The sequence below is a fragment of the Silene latifolia genome, chromosome 3, assembly GCF_048544455.1.
Source record: "Silene latifolia isolate original U9 population chromosome 3, ASM4854445v1, whole genome shotgun sequence".
NCBI classification, from domain to species: Eukaryota; Viridiplantae; Streptophyta; class Magnoliopsida; order Caryophyllales; family Caryophyllaceae; genus Silene; species Silene latifolia.
This window is the reverse complement of record NC_133528.1, coordinates 3977380-4002399: the sequence shown is the minus strand read 5'-3', so window position 1 is coordinate 4002399 and position 25020 is coordinate 3977380. Positions and strand designations below refer to the sequence as shown.

Genomic DNA, 25020 nt, shown 5'->3' with positions numbered 1-25020 from the left:
GCCCTCTTGTCTATGTATTCACGGTGTCGAAATATGAAGAAGGCTTGGCAAGTGTTTGATCGAATCCAGGAGAAAAATGCCGAGTGTTGGAATTTTATGATTTTCGACCAGCTTTCAATGGTTATGCGGAGGCGCGATTAACCTTTTCTTTGAAATGGAGAAACTTTGTTTGTCAATGAGTTCGACTGGTGAGGTCGTTGCTAGTCAAGCGTAGTGGTTGTGGTGTAGAAGTGTAGTCAATTGTGTGGTTGCGGCGGTAGAGTAAAACAATTGTAGAAAGGGAGCGTGGTAGGGGTATTGGTCCATTATTGAAAAAATAAGAAAAAATCAAATGGAAAAAAAGTTATTTATTGAATAATTTTTTTAAAAAAATCAAATGAATATAAATTATACTTTTAGATAAATCTTTGGGATTAATTTGCACCTATTAAAATCGATGGGAGCAATTGACTGAGAAAAATGACCATACATCGGATGTACTACCTCCAACGTTTTTGTTCTTGAGCATATATGCATTTTTTTCAAGCATATGTATATTTTTTTGAACATATTAAAGTTTATAAGTTAAATTTTAACTTTTTTTCCGTCAAAACTCAAATTTAACTAAACTTATATGTAATGTTTTTGAGTTTTATTGTAATTTTTTAGAGCGTAATGTTTAAGTGAATAAATTCAGAAACTTCATAGTGAAACTAAAAACTTTAAAACAAAAGTCAAAAACTTTATTATAATGTTCAAAACTATAAAATTGGAGGTAATACATCAGATATATAATACACTTGTGCAATTTACACATAGGACTGCATTGTTGTCAGAATCCCGATTCGATCCTATGATTCTACGATTTTACGATTCAAAAGGTTTTGACCGATCCCGGATCCTACGATTCTATCATGTTTGTAGAATCTTACGATCCTATTTATTTGAAATTTTCAAGAGGTAGAATCATAATACGATCCTACGATCCTTCGATCCGACTCCATAGTAAACACATTAAAATATATTTTATATAATGACATCGTAAAACCCAAATTTCTACTAAACTCATTAACTATCAATATTTTGTGTATAAATAAGTGTTTCGAACTTCAATTATATATTTTTACCAAATAAAAAACTATATTTAGTGAATTTGTAGAATCTTACGATTCTACGATCCGATTTTACCGATTCGATCCTACCCTCCCCATCGATTCAAAGTAGAATTTCCATCACAACATGCATAGGAGCAAACATGCAAACATTTGACTATTTGAGGATCATTTGCTTGCTAGTTGCTACTTTACCGGTTAATTAACCAACCGGTACACAACACCGGAGTTTGTTATCGAAAAGTCAAATACAAAGGGGTGTGTTAAGTGGCCAACCCCCACTTAACTGAAGCTTCCATCCTCTAATCTGCAAAATAATCACTCATCATCAATGTTCAACACAAATTAAATCAAAATTAACGACTCCTTCATTCCTCCCTTTTCCACAAAATTAGGGTTCTTCCGCATTGTAATCTCCGAAGAAATTCCCGCGAATTTCACCACAAATTAAACCAATCAACTAATATCTAATCAAAATCACACTCAATTCCCCTTAATCTTTTAACAATGGCGGTATCTGAAATCGACGATCACGATGCAACGCTTCCGAAGAAGAAACAACTTTCCGAAGATGATAAAAGGTTAAATCAATTTTACTAAACTTATATACTCCTTACGTTCCGGTCATTTGTTTACGTTTAATTAAAATACGCCTCACAAAGAATATAAAGTAAATAAATGATCGAGACGGAGGGAGTACTTCATTAATTACGTAATTAAGTGAATTAAGTGAATAATTAGCTTAATTTTGTGATTTTATAGGAGATTGAAGGTTGTACCAGGTGGATTACTTAAAGCTGAAGTAAGACCTGGTGGAGGTGATGCTTCACCTTCTGACGGTGATCAGGTTGATATTATATGATTAATTAATTGTTTAATTATGATTAACATGTTGTGTTATTTGCTTAATTTTTGTTAATTTGTGAGAAATTAGGAATGTTAATTATTGCGAGAAATGTTGTAGGTGATTTATCACTTTACTGTCAGGACATTGGAGGGATATGTGGTTCGGTCCACGAAGAAGGAATTCGGAGGTTCGTTTTTCGGTTTTGTTAAAGTCGATCTCATGTTTAGATTTGTTTGTGTAATGTATTGGATTGTTTCCGTAATTAGTTGGCTTATGAGCTGATTTATCTTGTGAAAGCGTTATTGAGGACATAGTTAAGGCAAAACTATGACTAGATATGAATTTAGATTTGATATATTGTTCTATTGAAAGTGAGGCTAATGTTTTGTTCTTTTGAACTTAAATTCAGTTTAGTTTAGTTCAATTTTGTTCACGAGTTCAGTTTAGCTCAGTCATTTTCAGTCGAGAAGAACAAGGCCTGGTTAGGTTAAGTTAAGTTGGTTATTGTAAGTTTATACTTTATATACTAGGAATACGTGAAGATAAGTGGAGACTTGAGGATCAATGGCCGTAGTATCAAATTGTTTTTTGTTAACTAATTAGGTTCAGCCATGTTAGACCGTGCTGGAACATTGTTTGAAGTAGTAGGTCGACACATAAGCTACCCTAACCTTACGATGATATTTTACCCGACATGATGAAAATGAGTGTTGGATGGACTCAATGGAGTGTCTACTGTTTTTCCCCCCTTCAAATTTATAGACAATGCTAGTTATTTGTTATCATTTTATTCGAGATAGGGTTTCATTTTCTTACAAGTTAATAGAAAGCAGATGAAGAGGAAAAGAGAATAAGGAGTCAACCAGTAAGATGATTGGGTAAAATAGTGATATAGTGCATGGCCTATCGGGCACATCACTTCATTGTTAAGCAAAATAGTGATATTATTCCCGTAGTTTATTCGGTTGGTTATCTAAGTAATGGCCAATAAAGTAAGAAGTAGGTACTAATGCAATCCTAGGAGTTACTAGTTCTTGGACGTATGAATCTACATTCAAAAGATGAGTGTGGCGGAGATGCGTATGTTGAGGTGGATGTGCGGCCATACAAGGAAAGATCGATTAAGGAATAAGGTGATTAGGAAAAAGATGAAAGTGGCGCCAATAGAGGACAAGATGATGGAAAACCGATTAAGATGGTTTGACTATGTGAGAAGGAGACCTATGGACGCACCAGTCAGACCTAGGGAACACAAAAAGGTTGATATGAGATGTCTCGGGCTTGATGAGGGAATGGTGACGAAGAGGACAAAATGGAGGGAAATGATACATGTGGATTTTACCAACAGCTTTCTTATATATTAATACTTGGTTCACTTTTAAGGTTTTCCGGACCCTTAAGTTTTACTTCGGTTTTCAAAATCGTTTTAAATCTTTATTCTCGATTTAAATTCTAAGTTTTTATAAAAGAAATCCGGACTTCGATTTTAATACCTTAAGTTTACCTTCGTTTGTATTATGTTTCACTCCCCTTTTGTTTTTCACTTTTTCTTTTCTATATTTTCTCATTTTGAGGTGTGCGTTCACCCATGGACGGTTTTAAAGGATGATTCATGTAAGCGACCCCAAATCAATTTAGGATTAAGGCTCTGATGTTGATTGTTGTATGATTTTTTCCTTTTCAACATCATCCATCGTGAAACAGAAAAAATGTTGTGGGTCACATGAGGCATTCCATTTTCTTTTGTAATTTCCCATTTCTAGGTGCTTTGTGTCCTTGGTGGGTAGTGTTAGTCATTAAGGCACTTGATGCATGTTTTTTTAGAGGGTGTTGACACGTGGAATAGTTTTTTGGATTATCCTACCATTCCACACCTTTTTTTGCTGATGAAATGTTATGTAAACTGGATGAGTAAAACTTGGATGCATTTTGGTCATATTTGAAGCAATATTTGGCCTTAAGTTTGATCTCACGAAGAGTGTGCTTAGTGAAATTATAGAGATTATCTGTTTAGCTGATTTCTCGTTTTGCACCTTTTGACTCTCTTCCCTTGCTCTACCTTGGCCTTCCCCTTGGTGCCTCTTAATTGAAAATTAGTGTGAGATCCCATCATTGTGATGTTTCCAGCAAGACTTGCCACTAGAAATGGAAGCCAATATCGTGGAAGGTGTATGAGAAAACAGCTATCACGGTTGAGTCCCTCGCAGGAGGCCCTTAGAAACAAGAGCAGCAGACTAGTCACATGTCAGGTGAGGTTACACCCTAAAACCAATTGGTGATCGAATAAGTAGCCCACCAACTTCAAAACTTTTAAACTAATCTGTCATCTTACTGATGTCGGAGAATGCCCCCCTACACACGTGCGAAGAGATCTGAACAATTATCATTAAAATATTCTGCTCTTTTCTCAATGATTGGGAGGAACCTTATTCCTTTAGTCGTATTTGTTAAATTTGTGCTCTATGGGGTTCTTGACATGATTGAAGGATTTTATCTTAAGAATTCCTGTAATCTTCCAGAAAAAAGTCCACAATCCTGGACTTGTTTTTTGATCAATCCAGTAGCAAATGGAAAATTCTTACACAATATATGCTTGAAAGGAGAAGTTTTAGCTTTTGATTCCATGTCCTCTTTGTGGTGAGCATGAAAAAACTATTGATTATCTTCTTCTCTCTTGCATTTGGGTCTTGTCGATGTGCTTAACAGAAGAAGTTTAAGCGTCTTGTATCTTGCAACTGGGTCTTGTCTTTATGGTATATGTCCTAGTATGATAGTATCTCTTTGTTGTAATTTAAGTTGTTCCGTCAAAGCCTAAAGATGTACTCGTTAATCGGAGAGAAGAATGAAAAAGGTTGAATTGTCGAAGTTTGGAAGATGGTTCATTTGCCTTTTTGACTTGCTTGGTAGTAGGCGCACTTGGATTGATTGGAATCATTGTATATTTGATGATGTTGCTTCTTCCCATTAAGGGTTCAAGTTTCTCCATCTATAGCTACTATACAGTTGGAGGCTTGGAGCTATATACTTTACCTTGATAGGAATTTGTTTTTTCTTTTTTCCGGAGATAGGACTGTTAATTTACCATGATAGTTGAGAACATAATTTTTCATCTCTCTATTATTAGTTTCTTTTTATTTACTTATTGATTTTGACATTTTTTTCTTTTCCAAATTTCATATTTATACTTTCACATTTTTTGACCGTCTCGGCTTAATCTCGTATTGACTATCTATCACAGGTTCCTTTACCTTATTATTCTTTTCATTTTCATTTTCTTTTTTTTAACTATTATGTTGTTCTTCTCATCGACGGTTTCAAATGATGATTCTTGTTAGACAGTGGCAAATCATTTATGGATTAATGCATTATTTCTGTATGTATTTAATTCTGTTAATGATGGACTCATGGACATAGAAAGTTTGAAGTCGTAGCCATTTTTTCTAAACTACATATTCATCTTCTTTGGCTGTACAAATTTACAATTAATTGACGTCTTCTCTACCAGGTAAAGGAAGTCCCTTGAGGGATGTTCTTGGTAAAAGCAAGCTTATATTAGGATTGATGGAAGGAATACCTACAATGAAGAAGGGTGAAATTGCCATGGTATTTCTTGTTAGCTTTTCAATTAGTAGTTGCATTTTAAACTATTTATTAATCGGTCTCTAGCCCAGTGAATGCTCTAAACAACAATGTTAAATCGTGGCCCATCGCTTTGATATTTAAAATGCTAAAGAAGTTACCTTTCAGAATTCTTTTCCATTCTTTTGTTTGTTATCATGTGGTAAGGAGTTGTAGAAAAGAATGACCCAAGTTAAACGTTTCTCATTATATACAAAATGCGTGTTAGGGCAAAAGCTGTTTATGGTGATGATTGCAAGATGGCTTCCGTCGTGTATGTGTTTTTCTTTTCTTGTCGACACGTGACAATATGAAAGTAGATGCGTTGTAGCTAGAGGCCCTAGCAAAACGGACGCTATAAGCTAATCTTGTACAGCTGAACATCGAAATGGCTAGATTCCTAAATTAACCTCTCACATAGCTGGCCCAAACTTTGGTGTATCTAAATTCTGAATGAATCAACCCAATCCAAAAATGACCCAGTAGTAATGATCAAGTTGACCCAATATCAGCCGATCCATAAAATTGACCCAATACACAGGTACGCCGGGTTTATAAAGGCTGAAACCACTTGACTCAACCGAAACTGAACTAATGATAACACTCTTAGAACACACCAGAACTTAAAATGGCCGGTCCTACCCCACCTAAACTCAATAATTTACCTAAAGAGATCATCCCGACCCGACTAATGTTCCGTTTGTCAAGCCTACTTGTAGCTGGGGAAGCTTGGGCGGCAGGGGCTACTTGCTAATCATGCTTTTGCATATTAATTGGTTGATATGTTATCTGATCGCGTGATAAAATTAGTCAAGTTTTGGGCGCATGGGAAACTTAATGGTAGGAAGTTTAGTCTAAAGTGGTGATACCATTGAAGTTATTCGAATATGTTTAGGCAATTGACGTTGACGGTTGATCTCTCATACTTCTGATGTGTGTATAACAAAAAATCTTAATGGTTTTAAGGATGTGCTCTGCTTGTGGACTGAACTTGTGTTCAGGTACTTTTTTTCCTTTCTATGTTTGGTTTATCATTTCTTGACCTCTTTTGTGTAGTTCAAGATGAAACCTGAGATGCATTTTGGTGAGAAAGATTGTCCTGTTCCAGTCCCAGACAATTTCCCAACGGAAGATGATCTCCACTTTGAGATTGAGCTCATTGATTTTGGGAAAGCAAAGGTAAGATCTATTTCAGTGAATAATTCTTCAGTTCTTACGATTGATAAGTTGGCTGATTTTTGAGCTATGGAAGTTGAGTTGTTTTGTCATTATAGTTTATGATACACTGACATCGTAACATGGCTGCCCTCCCTGTTACAAAACATTTGAAGTCAGAAGGGGGCATAACTCAACAGTCCTGGATATTAAATTTAATTTAGTTATTTTGCGTGCTGTATTACTTGAAGTGGCCCTGTGATTATCAGTTTTGTTTGCTGTAATGTCTAATTTTTTTTGAAGGGAGCTGTAATGTCTTAGTTCTTGTATAATTTTAGTAAAGCAATTGGACAAAATAAAGTTGAGAATAATACTAAATGAGAGTTTTTAATGTCTGAGGTGATATTGAAGCTCCGTAGAGTATGTGTTTATTGACTGCACTCTACTGTTAGCATGTACATTTGTTGAATAGAAAAATAAGATATTACTCGATATTAAATTAGTAAAGGAGCAGAAGTGGACAATGAGCCTCATATGAAATCATTACAAAGATCCCCATTATTGTGTACTAAGGTAATACAGATTCTCTAAAAACCACTAGGCTTGAGCTTGTATAGAAGCTAGAAAAACAAAAATAACCTTAATGTTTGATGATCTGATCCCTTCATATGCACTCGGGTCTCGACTATAAACAGAATGCATTTCCATATTTGCTTCCTGTTTTTTTATTTGCACAACACAAGCCTCAAAAGTAATCGCTGAAAGCCTGAAACTAAGCTCTGAAATTTTGGAAATGAATATTCAAGAATTAAGTGCTGTAGAAGTCACAGAAAATGAATCTATTCGTTATTTTTAGGCAATGTAATTGTGTTTGGATAATTTTGTTTTGGTTGGTTTAATATGGTTGCTTCTTGGCTGATCCTTTCTAAAACAAACCTGATAGTAGTTTACTCTGACTATGTTTTGTTTTCAGGTCATTTCAGAAGATCTTGGAGTTGTTAAAAAGGTATGAATAACATTACAACAATAAAAAAATGCCTTCTTTTTATTTGTTCTACTTTCCTCTTTACATTTCTCTTTATTAATTGTCTTGCTTTATCTTTTATTTAGTTGTTTTCTGGGCTTAAGCATGGCATTAAATAATGGCTAATACCCTATATTGATTAATGCTTACATATTTTTTAGCTAACTGAGCTGATACATTTTTATGTGTAACGGACTTTTCAAAAGTAGCTGACATTTGACCTAGCCGGTATTTGGCTGATAGTTGACCAATACAACTGATTTAGTATGGGTCATATGACTGATAAAAACAAACTCCAAGAACTTCTCCATTCTTCATGCCGCCATGTTATAATATGTTACCGCAATTCGTGTTTGTTTCTGTTGTGATTGTGATTCATGACTAGCACCACAATGGCACAATTTAGTACAACTTGGATTTAAGGATACTCTTAACAAAAAATGCTAGAGTGACAAAATTGAAGGGTTAACAAATTAAGACGGGGAAAACCACAATGAAATATGCATTTATTCCACATTTGTGCGTTTTTATTGCTTGCTCATAAATTAGGATTTATGTCGTTCATATAGGCCTTATTTCAAATTTGATCTCATTAAAATTGTAAATGTGGAGTTTCTTTTATCTTGTCTGTTTTATGTGAGTATTTTGATGTACATTCACATCTTTCAGAGATATCTTGTTAGCAAGATTATTGGGGAGCATTACTGCATTGTAATGGAGCATGAAAAACTATTTATTACTCCCTCCCAGTCGTTATAATGTTCCCCTTTGATATGGGCACGATACTTAAGGAAAAGTATTAAAATATTAGTAAAAGAGTTGTGTGGGGTTGGTGATAGGAGAGAGGGATGAATTATTAGTAGTTAAATAAAGAATTGTGGGGCCAAAACATAAAGAAAAGTAATAAAATAGGAGTAAAAGAGTTGTGTGGGGTTTGGTGATAGGAGAGAGGAATGAATAAAATAAGAGTAAAAGTTTCTAAAAATAGAAAGGGGAACATTAGTTGAATAATCCGTTTTGGGAAAGAGGGAACATTATAGTGACTGGGAGGGAGTATTTTTCACTTGAATGGCTTTTGAGAACATTAGTGGCTATGCTCTACAATTGTCAATTAGTTTCACTTTTGGGCATGCTGTTGCTTATGATTATTTCGCAGGTATATATACTAATGTACATAATTTAACATCACTATCTTTTTCTAGTATTTGTTGTTGAGCTGTCCTTTTCCATTTCTAATGGAGCCAAGAAGTCTGTCTTCTTTGGTTATGGATTATGATGAATTAAAGTAAAATGACTCCCTGAACTGGCTGCACTTCTTTTCTTAATAAAGTGGCAGTCATTTGGCACTTATCATTGCCATATTTTTGTTGTTGTTTGTGGTTGGTTGTGATTGCGGTGGTTGCCGCCCCCGCTATCGTCGTCCTAGTGGTGTGCAGATTTACTTGGCTATAGATTAATTCGTGAATTCGTTAAATCAGTGAAGTTAATTACTATGAGGCACGGTATTGAGTATTGGTTTCAATCTTAATCTCGTTATCGATCATTATTGCATGATACTGTTTGTTTCGACATGAATGCAGCCGATACCATCTCACAATCTGTGCGGGATAACCTTCAAAAACCTTTACAAAGCGGTGGTGTCGCGGCCTAGATTTGATACCATCTTATGAAGCCTAGCACAAACTATACTCCTTGACGCCATCGAACAATGACCACTTAATGAAGCTGGTTTAATCCAATATAGAACCCTCATTGTACCCTTTCATGCTTGGTATGGCCTGGTAGAACATTGTACATTTGTAAAATGTACCTTGCCCTATTTGACCCATCATCAAAATTGATTTAAAAACGAAAACTAGGATGATGGAGAGCACTGTTACTGTAATGACTCTCTAGGAGTGGAAGCATCTAGTTGTATTTTATCATGAGTTTTCCTTCTAATTTGTTTTCCCCCCCTCTTTTTTGCCTTGTGTAGGTATTGTATGATGGACAAGGCTGGGAGACACCTAGAGCCCCTTATGAAGTTAAAGCTTGGTATGTATTTATTTACTCCCTCCGTTAGGTTGAATTCCTTACGGTTCAATATATGTGAGGTATATTTTAATCAAACGTTTGGACTTCAACCGAACGGAGGGAGTACCTTCTAATTTATCTATTTGTATTGGTTCTGGTCTGCATTCCAACTTAGATGCTTGTTTGAAATTCAAATTCATTCTGTTTTATGTTATAAAATTTCATTTGGTAAACACTCGATAACTTGCTTGACATTAGGGGTTCGTGTGTCCGGATGGAGATTGGCGTTGCAATACAACCTTTTTTTTGACAATAGGAGCTCCTTTAGTTTGGGGGAAAGTTGTATGCTCTCTACTAAAAAAATTCTACTATGGCACTTTCCGCATCTTTTTTGACAATAGAAGCTCTGTTGTCTAAAAGAGAGTGAAGTTGCTAATTTTGTTGTATATTTCTAACTTTGAATTTAATATGAATATTTTTAAACGGCACATAGTCTTGATGCTTGTAAGATTTCTACACTATTGTTCACGGTAAGGCCTTTACAAACTTCTATTCACACTTTCCTCCAGGATCTCTGCAAAAAGCAATGATGGAAAGTTGATCTGGAGTCATATAGAAGGAGAACCATTTTTCTTTACTTTTGGAAACTCAGGGGTGAGTGTCTAGTTGTGGAGCCATCTGTTTTTCATGCCCATGCTGCTACATACTTGGCCAAAATATGTTTCCATGCTTTCTATATAGCATCGTCTTTTCATGGCATTATTTGGGAATCAAATTGATCCTTTTTTTCCCTTAATTGTCTATAGATTAGATTCATATGTTCTGTCAAACAAAAATTATATATTCTTGTTTGATTGTTTTTATCTGCAAGAGGTACTTAATTCATTTGAAAATTATATTATTGCAGCTGCCAAAAGGTCTTGAGATGGGAATAGGGACAATGACAAGAGGAGAGAAGTCTATAATATATGTAAGAAATCAATACTTGACCGAGTGTTCCATTCTTCCTGACGCGACAAGTCTTGAAGAAGTTCATTTTGAAGTGGATCTTGTTCACTTTGTCCAGGTGCATTCATTGTTCTCTAATTTTATTTTACATACATATGCATCAGCCATTTCGTGGTCTTTGAAGTTGTTGAAATTGCTACCTCAACATGATTTTAGGCGATAGAATGATGTATGACTGAGTTGGTTGGAGCCTTGGAGGCCTTTGTTACCTTCTCGATCTTAGGTAGAAACATAGTAGTTTGCAGTGACAATGCGTTCTGTTATTTGGGAAATGCAGTTGAACTTTAAACTTTTCACAAATTCTTGTTTCAGACCGACACTTTTGGTCTTATTTGTCAGACGGATAAAATGTTGCCATTTTTTAAGAAAATGTAACCAATTAATTCACAAAATTTTATGACTAGAGGTGTCATTTTTTACCTTGAAAATGATGTGAACAATAATGGTAACATGTTATAAAAAAATAACAACATTTTATTGTAAAATGATGACATGTTACCCGTCTTATTTCAGACCAAAAGCAATGGTCTTAAGAAAAACGGACTGTAAACTTTTTACTACGAGTATAACTGTAGAAAGAAGCCTACGCTTCTTTGGGTGGCTGATCAATCTCTTTTGTTCTTGTTTACTGAGCATACTTCAGTACTATTTTCCCTTTGCAAATACCTGTGAGAGTAGAAATGAAATAGAATGTCTGATGAGAGCATTCTCTTATGGTCTGGTGTAGAGGAAGAAGAATGGGGTTATTCGGGAATTTGAGATTTTATGTTTGGGCTGTGTATTAAAGGAGTTGGTTGTTGTTGGAAATTATTGGTAAGTGGTACTTACGGCAATTTCCGAAAATAACATGTTTTTTTTGTGGAACCCTGATGCTAAGAAAAATATAGTCTGTGTCCTAATAATTAGAACATCGGGTACACAAGCTCATGGTTTAAATATTGGCCACAACAATGAGTTATCAAGGTTTTGGAGGTTATCGCAACGGCGTTTTACCGCGTTTAGCAATACTAGGCCGTGATAAGCCGACAACTGATAGTGACTAACCAAAACCAAGGTTTAACAGTTAACACTATGCACAAGCTGCTACATGTATAACTCATCTTGTCAGCACCATCGTAGCTTTGGGGCGAGAAGAGGTCATTGAGTATCACTATCCCTAAGGAGCTGTGGAACATCTGTAAGTCAGCTATACTGAACCTGGGAGTGAAAAGGAACATATGATTCTCTAGAAGTGCGCTTTTCGTGCCTTTGGCTGGGAAGAAACTTCCTATCATGATTTTGCAACGTAATTGGAGGACCTTGTATTTTTATGGATAGCTTATTCTCCACCCACCCGTCTATCATTCTCTTTCTTATTTATATACTTGTTCTTATCTTAGAGAAGTGGCGTTGTCTATATTTTATAATTCCTGTCATGTGAAGGTAGTTTAAAATTTGTTAACATGGTCTCTTTCGATAGGTTCGAGATGTGCTTGGAGATGGGCGCCTTATAAAACGCCGTATTCGTGATGGACGTGGTATGAATCTAGTTTTGTTTTTTCATAACAGTAAACTATGTTACATTATAGGTCGAGTCCTGTCAACTTCAGAACCTGGCGCCCTTGTGGCTCTCTTCACCGCATAACAACATTATGTTATGATCGGACCACCATACCGAGCAAAAGTAGCCACTTTGAGCAATAAAAAAGATAACTTTATTAGTTTATTTGATTAATGGGGCCTCGTCATATATGCTGTCTTATTTTTTTAACAAACGACCCATTTATTTTTAAACTGACTTATTAAGTTGAAAATTGAGTGCGTCTCACCATAAGTATAAATCAGAATATCATATATGAGAGTTGAAGCATAGGCATGGCAACTTCAAGCTTTTGTAGATTTTTACTTGATTCTTGACTTTTTGTAGCTTGATTAGTGGCTTAATTTGTTGTTTATCATATATGTACGATTGATGTGTTATCTGTTTCTCATGTTGCCCAATATTTTTTTGTTCTTTTGTCAGTGGGGTATGGCGGGGTTTGGCTAAATCAACATGACCTTCAAAACCTTCTATGCTTATTTTTTGATGAAGCATCTTGTTTGTATTTTTTGCTTTTCAGCAATTGTTCTTTTGAGTTTTAATTACATTCTTTCCTTCACCAACTCCTCAATGTTGTATGCAAATTTTTTTTAGCGTAGAACCAGATAATTCATTTATTATGTGGATTTTAGGTGTGATACTTAATTGGGGGAATGTGATGTATCACGCCACCTTATTTTCTAAGTTCTTCTAAAGGGAATGTTGGAATCTCATTTTTGTTGCAGCTGTATATGGCCACTAAGATTCGTTGTTTGATAACTAGGTGACTTTCCTATGGACTGCCCTCTTCAAGACAGCAGGCTACGTGTTCACTACAAAGCCATGTTGCAGGATGACAAGAAGTCTGTATTCTATGATACAAGAGTTAATAATGATGGTCAACCTCTAGAGTTCAGTTCTGGTGAAGGACTTGTGAGTTGTTGTTCAGTTAGAGTGTTATTTTAAATTTTTTCGTGTACGTTCATATAGTTCAATGCAACATCAATAGAGGACTAGGAGTCGCCTTAAGATAATGGGTCCTGATTAATGATAATTTCAGTTGTCACCAAAGCTACAGGTCTATTTTGGGTTGCAATATAAGCAAAAATAATGAATGCATAGCTCTTTTGTTTGTTACGTCCTTTTTCGTACCTAAGGCTAGAGAAAAATTCACCTTCCAAAATGGAGAAACTTGGCAACGCCATAACGGCACATATTGGAAAGAAACTTGGCCTGGCTTTCATTATGATCAACAGACTGTTAGTAATATGTATTGGTTCTAGAGTTGATGGTTGTAAGCAATGATCCATTTAGCGTTTAGCTGGCCCCAAATAATTATATGGGATGAAGGCGTTACTGTTGTTGATGAAAGCCTCGTATGTTCTGCACTTCGTTAGTATTTTGGTATTGTGACACTGAAATTTTGTTCCAGCTCAGGTGAATATTTGCCCCTCCTAATCAACATGGTTGAAGTCACTAAAGTCATGTGTATTGTCCCCTTCAAGCTAACTGTATTTTACTCTCATATGTTCAGCACTTCATACTTATAGTCATGTTTGCTCCTCTTATGGCTGCTCTTGTCAGAAGTCACTGTTCTTGTCTTCCTCTTTTCACTACATGCCTTCTTAGTATAGATGTCTTTTAGCACTCTATGAGTATTATGTTTTTTTTGGTATGTTCTATTATCATTAGTATATAACTATATACATATATCTAGGCGTGCATCATGTAAAATGCAATTTCTTTTTACGGTTTAGAAACATTACAATGTAATTAGCTATCCTCCTTTCCATGATAGGTGCCTGAAGGCTTTGAAATGTGCGTTCGTTTAATGCTGCCGGGAGAAATAGCTCTTGTAACCTGTCCTCCTGATTATGCATATGACAAGTTTCCAAGGTCAACTCCTATCTATGACTCTCACCAGCCTGTGAAGCTTGTTCATTTTACGGTTATTATGTGCATGATTTCAATTTGATTACAGCTAGTGTGTATTGGGCCCTTTTCTTTACCTTCCTTCCATGTTCTTACTTCTTATTGCTAATGCGTCTTTGGTTTTGCCAATGTTGGTTAGGCCAGCTGATGTACCAGCAGGGGCATATGTGGAGTGGGAAATTGAGCTGCTTGGTTTTGATATGGTGAAGGTACGGTAATCTCAAGTCTTTCTGAGTTATTAGACTACCTTGGTGCTAGAGTGGGAATCGCTTCAGGTTGTACATTCTCAGCTAAAATTGAGATGAAAGTTGCTTAGTGGGGCAAGTGTAACCAATCACAAATTCACAACTGTAGAGAATTATTTATGTGATGTTAAGTGTTCTAAAGCATGATTGCTTGACGAATAAGGATTTGACCAAGAATTTTCAGATGAAACCTTACTGGAATATGGGAGAGATCTTGATTTCTAATTTAGTTGTATGACGTCTTGTCATAATGCATTCATCTTATCTTCTACTCGAGAATATTTCGTAGGAGTTATAACTGTCAGTTCACATATACTTGCGCATAATGTGTGTATATTCTTTGTATATATACAGGACTGGACTGGCTTGGATTTTCGAAGTATCATGGCCGAGGCAGAGAATATTAGATGCACGGTAACTCTCAGTCTCAGCTGTCCTTGTTTAAACATAACAATATCTGCTTCACCTGTGCTGTTTTTTGTTTGTGTTATCGCTCCTTCTGTCATGACTATCCTGATTTACCGTATCAGTATTATACTTTATCTCAGTATGTCCTTGTTTTTCCATGTCCTTGATGCTTTGCGTCTTAAAAGTTTGTTGACGTTAGAAGGGTTTTATGGTTCAGAACATACTGAGATTAAACTTGTGGATTCAGGGAGTCATTCATATTTGATATCTATTTACTCACCTCCTTTTATGAGCATCAGTTACGTTTGAAGTATATGGATTGTGAAGTGTGAGATATTAAAGTAACGCTATGGTCCCAATGATTGACTGTTTACTCATCTGAGATGCTTGGACAAATTTGAAATTGTTGTGAACTGTTTCTTCCTGGTTTGAGGAAACTAAAAGTAACATCCTACTTTGTGGTTTATTTCCAGGGTAACAGGCTTTTCAAGGAAGGAAAGTATGAACTAGCAAAAGCCAAGTATGACAAGGCATGTATAATCTATCTTTTACTGTGTAGAGACTTTCTTCATGAATCTGATGTAGCGATTAGTTCTTTATGGAATATCAGCAAGTAGATTAGTAGTCCTTTTTCTATGTATTCTGGCCGAGTTAAAATTGCAAAGAAAAAATAGCAAAGAGGGGAAGTTGAGGAACAAGAAGATAGATTAGTTTCTCTTGGATATGTTTTTGTAGGCTTACTGCAGCTCTCACAAATCTTTCCACTTAAATAATCTCCTCTCAACTCTCTTTAAGTTTTTTCTCAAATTTGTTTTTCCAATAGCGCTTTGTTCTATTTCTTTTCCTTTCTTTCCTCTTTTTCATTGTCCCTCAACCTCAGATTGACGTTTCGATACGACAATAAATGTTGCTGTGGTTATTGTTGTGCACTGCGATCTCACTTTATCATTAATTGAGACCTTCCCTAATGGGAAATTACCTGTAACATCCTTGTTGTTTTGCTTTTGATCTCTCCTGCAAATACCCCTCGCATTTTTTAGTTCCAAAAACTCCTGAGGTCAAGTTTTTTCAATCGTTTGTGGTGCATGCAAGCAGGCTAAGCACTATTAGCATAAAAGTTGTAAACTGTTGGATTAATTTCATGCACTATAGTTAGCTGGTTTTTAAATTTTACTAGGAAAGGTCAAAACCACATGGCTACCATAAGAAATTTCCTTGTTTAACTAAAATTCTCGATAATTATATTGTGGTAACTGGTAAGGACTAAGGAAGAATCCTAACCTTGCGGTTCCCATATGGACCCAGTTGTTTGATGACGTGATGATTGGACAGTCAATCTGAATTAGATTTTGTTTAGAAGCTTGCGGATTTATATTTACCCAATAGTGATTCGCGGAAATTACTAGTCACTGGATAGTAACAATTAACTATTGTGATCCTACAGGTTCTTCGGGACTTCAACCATGTTAATCCACAGGATGATGAAGAAGGGAAGGAGTTTCTGAATTCACGAGTAAGGCTTAGCTTAAAGACTTTCCAGTGTGCTATAATAAGTAGTTTTCACTTTATGTCTTATGGTGAACTCGTTGGATCATCTTCTATTTGATTTTATTTATTAATTATTCTTTTTTCATGGCAAAGAATGCACTACATCTAAACGTCGCTGCGTGCTATCTAAAAATGGGAGAATGCAGAAAGTCCATTGAAACGTGTGACAAGGTATTCCCTGAGAGCATGTGCTTCACATGCGACCTTTAATTTCTTTCCCTTTCTTCAAATTTCTTACTTTCAGGATCAGGGTTTAATGGTTTCATGTTTATGCCTTTGCTTGAATTAAACTTGTTTCCAAGTATTTCCTGCGGAAATAATGAATGTTGAGCCCTGTTTTGCTTGTTCTACAAGCTCCATTCTTATATGGGCCGAAATGTTCATCTATATGGAGACATGGCTGCATTTTTATTAAGAAAAATGTTTATTAAATATAAACTTATCGAGTAACTTATAACCAGTTATGTTATTAGCATTTCGTGCAGAAAACTTACCATTTTCATTGCTAATTAATTTAATTGAGAAAATATGGAAAGGGCGTGATTTGAGCAAGCATATTATTTATTCATTGAAATTTGCATATTTGTTGATTTAGGTGTTAGATGCAAATCCTGTCCATGCCAAGGCTTTTTATCGTCGCGGAATGGCTTATATGGAACTTGGGGACTTTGAGGAGGCAAAAAGTGATTTCAATATGGTATCTTTTGTCCTCCTCTCTTGTTAAGATGCCACAAATGCTATATTATGCTTAAAAAACACATTCTTTTGATGATCCCAGATGATGAAAGTTGATAAATCATCCGAAGCTGATGCTAAAGCAGCCTTGCAGAAATTAAAGCAAAGGGAACAGGTGTTCGGTTTTGTAATTTTTTGACTGCTCGTTTTGGTTATAATAGTACTCCATTCCATAGTTCTATATATTGACTGTCTGCAACCGTTATCAGGAAGCTGCGAGGAAAGCTAAGCAGCAGTTTAAAGGATTGTTTGATAAAAGGCCAGGTGAAATTGCAGACGTTAGTTCTGATAAAGTCGAGCAAGTAACCGATAGTAAAAATCCCGACAGCCTCGATAATGACGATTTGAAAGTAGAGGCTGTTGAGAAAAGACATCGTGGAAAATATATTTGGGTCGGTTTGGTTTGTTTCTTGGTGTGTTTGGGTTTGGTCGCGTTCTTTCTCATGACCAGTGGAGGTTTCCTTGGGGATTCCGTTCCACCTGATTCTATGCCAGTAGACGAGTACAATGAATTGTGATGAATTTAGACACAATAGGTCTAAGAGATGGATTTGGACATTTTTTCTCAGGGTCAAAGGGTCAAGGGTGTCTTAGCTCACTTGTCGAAATCCTATTTAGATGCCTTTATCGCGAGCATTATGCGTATTTTTTGTACAATTTTACTAATGTATAAATACTATAGGATTCCATGTACTACATGGACTTCTCACTTGTATTACATACCATGAACTAACATAGCCAGTATTTTAACCTAGTAATATCGTCGATTCTTTTTTCTTTCTCATGGGGAGGTAAATTTTATTCGCATTTTGAGGCGTGCGTTCACCCATAGACGGTTCGAAAGGATGATTCATGTCAGCCGACCCCAAATCATTTTGGGATTAAGGCTCTGATGTTGTTGTTGTTGTATGGGGAGGTAAATTTTAACCGTTTGGTATGTCGAAGTGCAAACTTCTGCAGGTTTGGTAAGTCGTTCATTTCGCTTTGGCGCGAACAACTGTAGATTAGCACCTTGAGGTCGGCACACATTTTGGGCCTACACAAAATAGTAGACAGCAGGCCAGCAGCAAAGCTATCAATGGGAGTTACTCGTGTTAGTACTCTTGTGCTGAAGCCAGCCAACTACTAAACTAATTTACTGTGATTTAATCAAGAGGCCATTAGTGAGTCATATAGTCTACTACCTCATGGTGGGGCAAATTAGCTTATACTGATTACTGAGCATTACTTGATACTAGTTTGGTCCAGACCTATTCACATGTCACTCCCCCAACTCGAGCCATTTGATACGGTAAGAGAAGCGGTTATTAATAATAATAATCAGCAAGTCTCTCTTATGACCGATATATCCGTCACAAATTTGCGACGGGTCAAGTAATACCCATGTGGTTAGATAAGACATAACAGATTGCTACTCCCTAGGCATTCTGCTTTTGTCTTAACTACCCCACATGGGTAATACTTGATCCGTCGCAAGCTTGCGACGGATATGCCCGTCACAAATGAGAATTTGTGAGTGATAATACATTTGGAGTCGTTGAGCCGGCCCTATTTTAGACTGCCATTGTTTCGGTTGCACACAATTTGAGTCGCACAAATTCCCATTTGTGACGTTTCACAACTGGTTAAAATAATATTAAAAAGGAAAGTTGGTTGTGAGATGTCGCAACCATTTTTTTTGTCACAACTCACAAGCAAGAATAGCCGTTTAAGTTGGAAATTACAAGGTTGAGCAGAACTCGACACATTTCCGTCACAAGCAAGAATAGTCGTTTAAGTCGGAAATTACAAGGTTGAGCATAACTCGACACATTTCCGTCTCAAGCAAGAATAGCTGTTTAAGTTGAGAATGACAAAGTCGAGCAGAACTAGACACATTTCCGTCTCAAGCAAGAATTAGCTGTTTAAGTCGGAAATTAAAGGTTGAGCAAAACTCGAAACGCTTCTATCTATGAGAGGTCCCTCACCCCATCATATGAGAGGTCCTTCACCCCATCATATGAGAGGTCTCTCAATAACGCTATTGAAAGACCGTCTCTCTGAAGTTTTTGTGTTCTATCTCAAGCAAGAATAACTATTTAAGTCGGAAATTACAAATTTGAGCAGAACTCGAAGGTTAGCACCTTGTAGTTCCTACCGGTTAGTAGGGGGAACGAGTTTGGATCCTCTCCATTTCTTTATCTTCATTTTCTCTCTAATATATCAATATTTTAATATATTTTCTCTCACCATCGATTAACACTTTATTTTTATGAAACGATTACAAACATTGGATCATCACAATATTTTATCCGGACCGAAAATGAAAGTCATTTCTTTTAAGGATATAGAGAGAATTTGTTCTGAGGGAACCCATTACGCATTCACCAATGTGTGTAGTCAGTCATGTTAGGTTGAAAAAACCGAAAAAGAAGAATTCAAAGAAGTTAAATGCAAGTCAGAATAAGGAGGAAAAGAAAAATGGGAAAATACAAAGGACGAAGCAATCGAGATTGAAAAAGGAAGGAACGCGGGGCAATACGGTCGGTTTGTGGGCTCTACTCTCTTTTTCAAGTTTTCGAGAAAGCTAACCCCATTCCTCATTCCCCCATTACCTTCCTTTTTTTTCAAAAAAAAAAAAAAATCTCTTAAAAATCAATCAATTTCAATCCTAATAAACTAGAACAATTTGAAGACAAATTATTATCCGAGTTTATGTATTATTATTGTTGTTCAAAGGAGAGCCTGAGTCAGGGTCTTAATAAGATGAGATAATTTGCGAGCAATTTGAAATCATCTCGGTCAAAGCTCGGTTTGTGCAAGTTTGACTCGGGCTCGGGTTCGGTACCTCCCGAGTCAAGCGAGCAAAAGCTGGCTCGACTCGAGAAGCTCACGAGCGGCTTGAACTTGTGTGATTAGATAAGATATTGCTTATATATTGTAAAAAATATTCTATCATGATTATATATTTGCATCACACATATCAAATATCTCACTGATTTGTCAAATATTTTTACATATAACCTTCGAGCCTTCTTATTGAAAATATTGGAAGAAGAAAAAAATCAAAAACTTAGAAATTATATAAAGGCTCGAGTTCGCATTAAAGCTTGATACCGAGCACATTTTTTTCAAGCTCGGATAAGCTCTAGCTCGAGTTTTGGTTCTTGAGCACAAGCCAAGCATGGCAAAGCTTGGGCTCGGCTCGTTAACACCCCTAACCTGAGTTTGATAATTATATACTTCATTCACTGCTCTGAATTGGAATGTTTTATTAAAATACTGTTTACATATGTTTAACCAATATTGTAATTTATTTCAATGAACATACAAGTCCAAGGAAAAACATTTGTATTCTCTCTTTTATTTTTAAGAAAGGATTAGTTTCCAATAAATACAAAGTATTGTATTCTAAATAAATGATTTTCTATATAATAATACGGGGCATTTTTAAAAAAAATACAAAGACAATAATTTGCCATGAACCAAAGAATCAATCAAAACCGACTTTCAAACACGACCCAAACTAACATTTATTCACCTTTACCATTCAGTTTAAACTTCCAAAAAATTAGCATCATTTGGTTAGCTGTAGGAATTAAACTCCATGGAAATATCAGTTTCATGGAATTAAACTTCTTCACGAAATTCACATGAATTTAGCAAACAAAAAAAAAATACAGTTCCTCTCGCGAACCAAACAACTCCTTAAAATTAAAAAATAATACTTCCCTTTCTTTCAATTTGATTTTTCAACTTGTTTAATACTTCCTCCATTCAACTTCACTCTACCACTTTGTTTTTTCATGTTTGGCAACGCGTGTTTTACGTGGTAAGTATTGTTAGCTACGTATTTACAAAAGATATAAAAATTAGATATTTTTAATGTACTCGTAAAAACGAATTAAACAAGATCGCATATGAATGTATTTTCACTTATATATTGAGAGAAAATCGAAATTATATGTGTATTTGTGAATAGTGTAGAAAATAAAAATAGGTAGAGTGTAGTTGAATGAAGGAAGTACATAATATATGTAAGGAGTATTTTAATAAGGTATTAATGTCAAATACACCCAAACTAGCATTTATTCACCCCAATCCTCCAATCCAAACCCCCCACAAATTCAAACGAGTAGATGACTAGATGCGGCACCACCCAAAAAAATCTAACAAAAACAATAAACAAATTAAATTAAAAAACAAAAAAAAAACACGTCTAAAAAATAGATAAGAATTCCATGAAAAAAGAAAAGATGGAAGAAAGAGAAGCAATAACACCACCACCAACAAAGGTAGAGGAGAAGAGAAGGTGAAGAAAAATAAAAAAAAAGAGAGAGAAACAAATATTACAAAATATTATTATTATGGCTTCCATCTTCCCACCCACACATTATTCCTCAACAAACCATCTCCACCACCATTAACAACATCCCTCCTCATCTTCCCCCCATTTTTATCCCTTTTTCCCTTTTCTTTTTATTCATTTTTCTTCATTATTTTCATACCATACCCATTTATTTATACACCACCACTTTTTTCAATTAGTTGGATTATATTGTTTCTGGATCATATATCGATAATAAACAAATAAAAAATATAACAAATAATTGAATACCATGAGGAAGGGAAGATCGACAGCGGCGGCGGGAGCGGTGGCGGGGATGAATAACAATAACGGATCTAATCCGATCCAGGATTTGACCCAAATTAAATTCCGCGGCGTGCGGAAGCGTCCTTGGGGGCGATTCGCGGCGGAGATCCGCGACCCGTGGAAAAAAACTCGGGTTTGGTTAGGAACATTTGATTCAGCCGAAGACGCGGCCCGCGCTTACGATAAAGCCGCGTGGCAGTTACGCGGTCCAAAGGCGAAGACTAATTTTCCTTCGCCACCAGACGGTGTCGTTTTAGATCCTTCCCCTTTTTTCAGAAACGACAACGTTTTTGTCCACAAAAATAATATTAATGGCGGCGGCGGTGGCGGTGGTTTCGATCATCGTCAACAGCAATTTCATCATCATCAGCAACAACAGCATGATGTGGAGATGATTCAACGGCCGGCGGAAAGCGGCATGAGTAGTACTGTTGAGTCGTTTACGGCGGCGGTTGCGGTGGTTAGGGTTTCTAGTGGTGTGAATAAGCCACGAACGCCGCCGATTGTGCCGGAAGATTGTCGTAGTGATTGTGATTCGTCGTCTTCGGTTATTGATTGCGATGATGCTTGCGATGTTGAGATCGCTTCTTCGTCTCCGAAACCCGCGGTGTCTGTAAAGTGTCCGTTTCCGTTCGATCTGAATCTTCCGCCTGTTGATTGTTTAGGGTTTGATGATTTTCCGGCCACTACGCTTTGTCTTTGACTTTAATAGTTCTTGATGATGATGACGACAACGATGACGATGATGATAAATTGTTGGATTTGAATTGGATGGTTGTAATTCTATCTCACTCTTTCCTCTATCTCTTATATGACGATGATGATGATGATGGTGTTGTTGTTTTACTGATTATTATGTTAATTGAAATTTTCATGTTCAAAAAATTTCAAAAAAAAGAAACTTATTGGCATATAGTTTATATTGATGATCCACAAATTCTTATTTGAGACCGTCTTAAGCTGAAGACGGACTGTGTTTATGCTTTGTGGTTCCTTTAATGCTAGCTTGTAAGCTTAAGACGGTTTTAAGCAAGACTAGTTGTTGTTGATCATATCATGTCATTTTTTTTCTTTTTTTTTTTTTTTTTTTTTTTTTTTTTTGAGATGATGTTATGAGATCTGGGAAAAATAGAGGATGACGGAACAACGAATAGATTTGTACTATTGTTAGATGATAATGAAGACGATGATGATGAACGGAGGAGGGGGTATAGATTCTAGGTCTTGTTTTTGGATCAATGTAAATCTGCCCCCTTCATGTTGGTTGGTTCATCCAACTTGTATTGTAGATTTACGAGATTTACGAAACGAAGAATGAAATTTCTATTCTGAAATCAAACATATTCTGCTGAATTTGAAATGGTGATTTTACTGATTTATATACTTCGTATTTTGATGTTTCTTCTTCCATTGCTTGTTTCATGAGTAACAATTTGGTGTTTGATTCCGATTATCAACATCATCTGGAACGTAGTTGATGAATGTTACCGTGTTCCTATTTGCTGGTCTCGTATCCAACTTGAATTGTCGAAAGTTTATGGTTTGCATTTCTATGCTTCTTCCATTGCTTGTTAACTTGTTTTATGAATTAGAATTTGGTGTTTGATCATGATTATTATCATCATTTGATGAATGTTGTCATCTCCATCTTTGTTGGTATCGTTTCCGACTTGGTTTTGTCGAAAGTTTGCCGATCGTCCAATGGGTTTCGGGCAGATCTTTGATTGGAGTCAGACATAGGCACATTAGCCATGAAATTTTAGAAGGATTTTGTTTTCTTTTATTAGGCTCAGTTTGATAAAAATAACTAACTGAAAAGGTAGCTGAAACCCGAGTCGGACATAGCCATGAAATTTTAGAAGGTTGTTGTTTTCTTTGATTAGGTTCCTCTCTTGTCCATTCCATTATTGATTCGTCATATGCCGAGTTCCGTCTTTCCTACCGTTGTTAGTGATGGATTATTTTGAATTTGATTCGACTTTTTATGATTGATTTTAGGGTACATTAGTTTGGTGTTTTTTTTTCCTGTGGCCCTAAGGAGTGCCAATTAGTAATAATCATGTTAATCTTTTTTAAACTTTTCTTCATTTAGTTTTTTTTTTAGATAAATTATTTCTTGCATTATGTGTTTGGTGGAGATGAAAATCTATCATTTCATTCTCTTTTGTACCCTTGCTATTGATTGGAGTATTTTTCTTCATTGTTTTTTATATCTTAATTTATTGTTGATTAAGTTTTTTTCTTTGATTGTGAAGTCCCTTGAACGGTTTGGAAGATAAATACTTGGACGTGAGTCGGATGTGACGATTTTGAGCCAGGCATAACCAAAATAAATCTTTTTGTAAATACTTTCATTAAATTTTTCAGTAGGTCTCCCTTCAGACGACCATTTTCCACATCTGACCATAAATTGGTCACATATGGCTCGTCTAAAGCCTTCAGACGAAAATAGCCGTCTGAAATGAGAATGTGTAAATTTTTATACAAGATGGTCATATACTAAGAGGATATGGCTCTAAAGACTTTTTACTTCTTTCTACCTCACCAAAATGCTGTGGTTTAGAAGTTTTTTTTTTGTGATAATTCATGTCTGAATTTGTGTTTATATAACAAGTCTTGCTTGTGACAGATAATAAACTTTTGACCTCCCACAATCCCTTTTCTATTCAATATTATTTACATCGGTTGTGACGTGTGAGCTTCGTCATAACCTGTAAGAGTTTGCATAAATGTGTGTATAAGTTGATGTAATTCTGGGTTTCTCTACCCTTTATCCTCCTCCTTGTGTGTGTTTGTTTGTTTGTTCTTTTACCTTTAAGACTGTGACCGTCACAAGTAAGAATTTGTGTATACGCGTATAAATTGATGTAATTTTGGGTTTCTTTACCCTTTCCTTTATCTTTGTCGTGTGTTTGTTTGTTCCTTTCTTTACCTTAAGATGGTGGGCAAAAATCTCAAATTGATATTGGCAGACTTTATCAGAAATGTTATCATTATCTAACAAATGGGATGCTTGTGGTTGTGGAGATCAACTCTAAATCTTGCCTTCTATCAGAATCTTTCTTTCTTGATAAGGTTTTTCTACTCATAAAGTTACTCCTTCTGTCTCAATCATCTGTTGTTTTATTCCGTTTTGCCGTGACTCAATTAATTGTTGACTTTTCTATTTTAAGAATGGATTTAATGAGTAATTTGATCATTCACA

At 35.9% G+C, this 25020-nt stretch overlaps 2 protein-coding genes across 2 annotated transcripts; both read left to right on the top strand.

Annotated features, from left to right (window-relative positions):
• The first annotated feature begins 1276 nt into the window (after positions 1-1276).
• LOC141646823 (peptidyl-prolyl cis-trans isomerase PASTICCINO1) lies at positions 1277-17975 on the top strand. Its single transcript, XM_074454791.1, has 20 exons — positions 1277-1672; positions 1854-1938; positions 2056-2125; positions 5444-5541; positions 6613-6735; positions 7685-7717; positions 9711-9769; positions 10318-10402; positions 10656-10814; positions 12216-12273; positions 13099-13247; positions 14113-14210; positions 14386-14455; positions 14846-14905; positions 15373-15429; positions 16344-16412; positions 16541-16618; positions 17043-17144; positions 17226-17297; positions 17392-17975. Exons 1-20 carry the CDS (start codon positions 1599-1601, stop codon positions 17698-17700), a joined length of 1908 nt encoding a protein of 635 aa, XP_074310892.1. The 5' UTR covers positions 1277-1598; the 3' UTR covers positions 17701-17975.
• Positions 17976-21780: 3805 nt separating this feature from the next.
• On the top strand, positions 21781-22518 carry LOC141646524 (ethylene-responsive transcription factor 3-like). The gene has a single exon (XM_074454396.1). The coding sequence runs from the start codon at positions 21781-21783 to the stop codon at positions 22516-22518; it is 738 nt and encodes a 245-aa protein (XP_074310497.1).
• The last annotated feature ends 2502 nt before the right edge of the window (positions 22519-25020 follow it).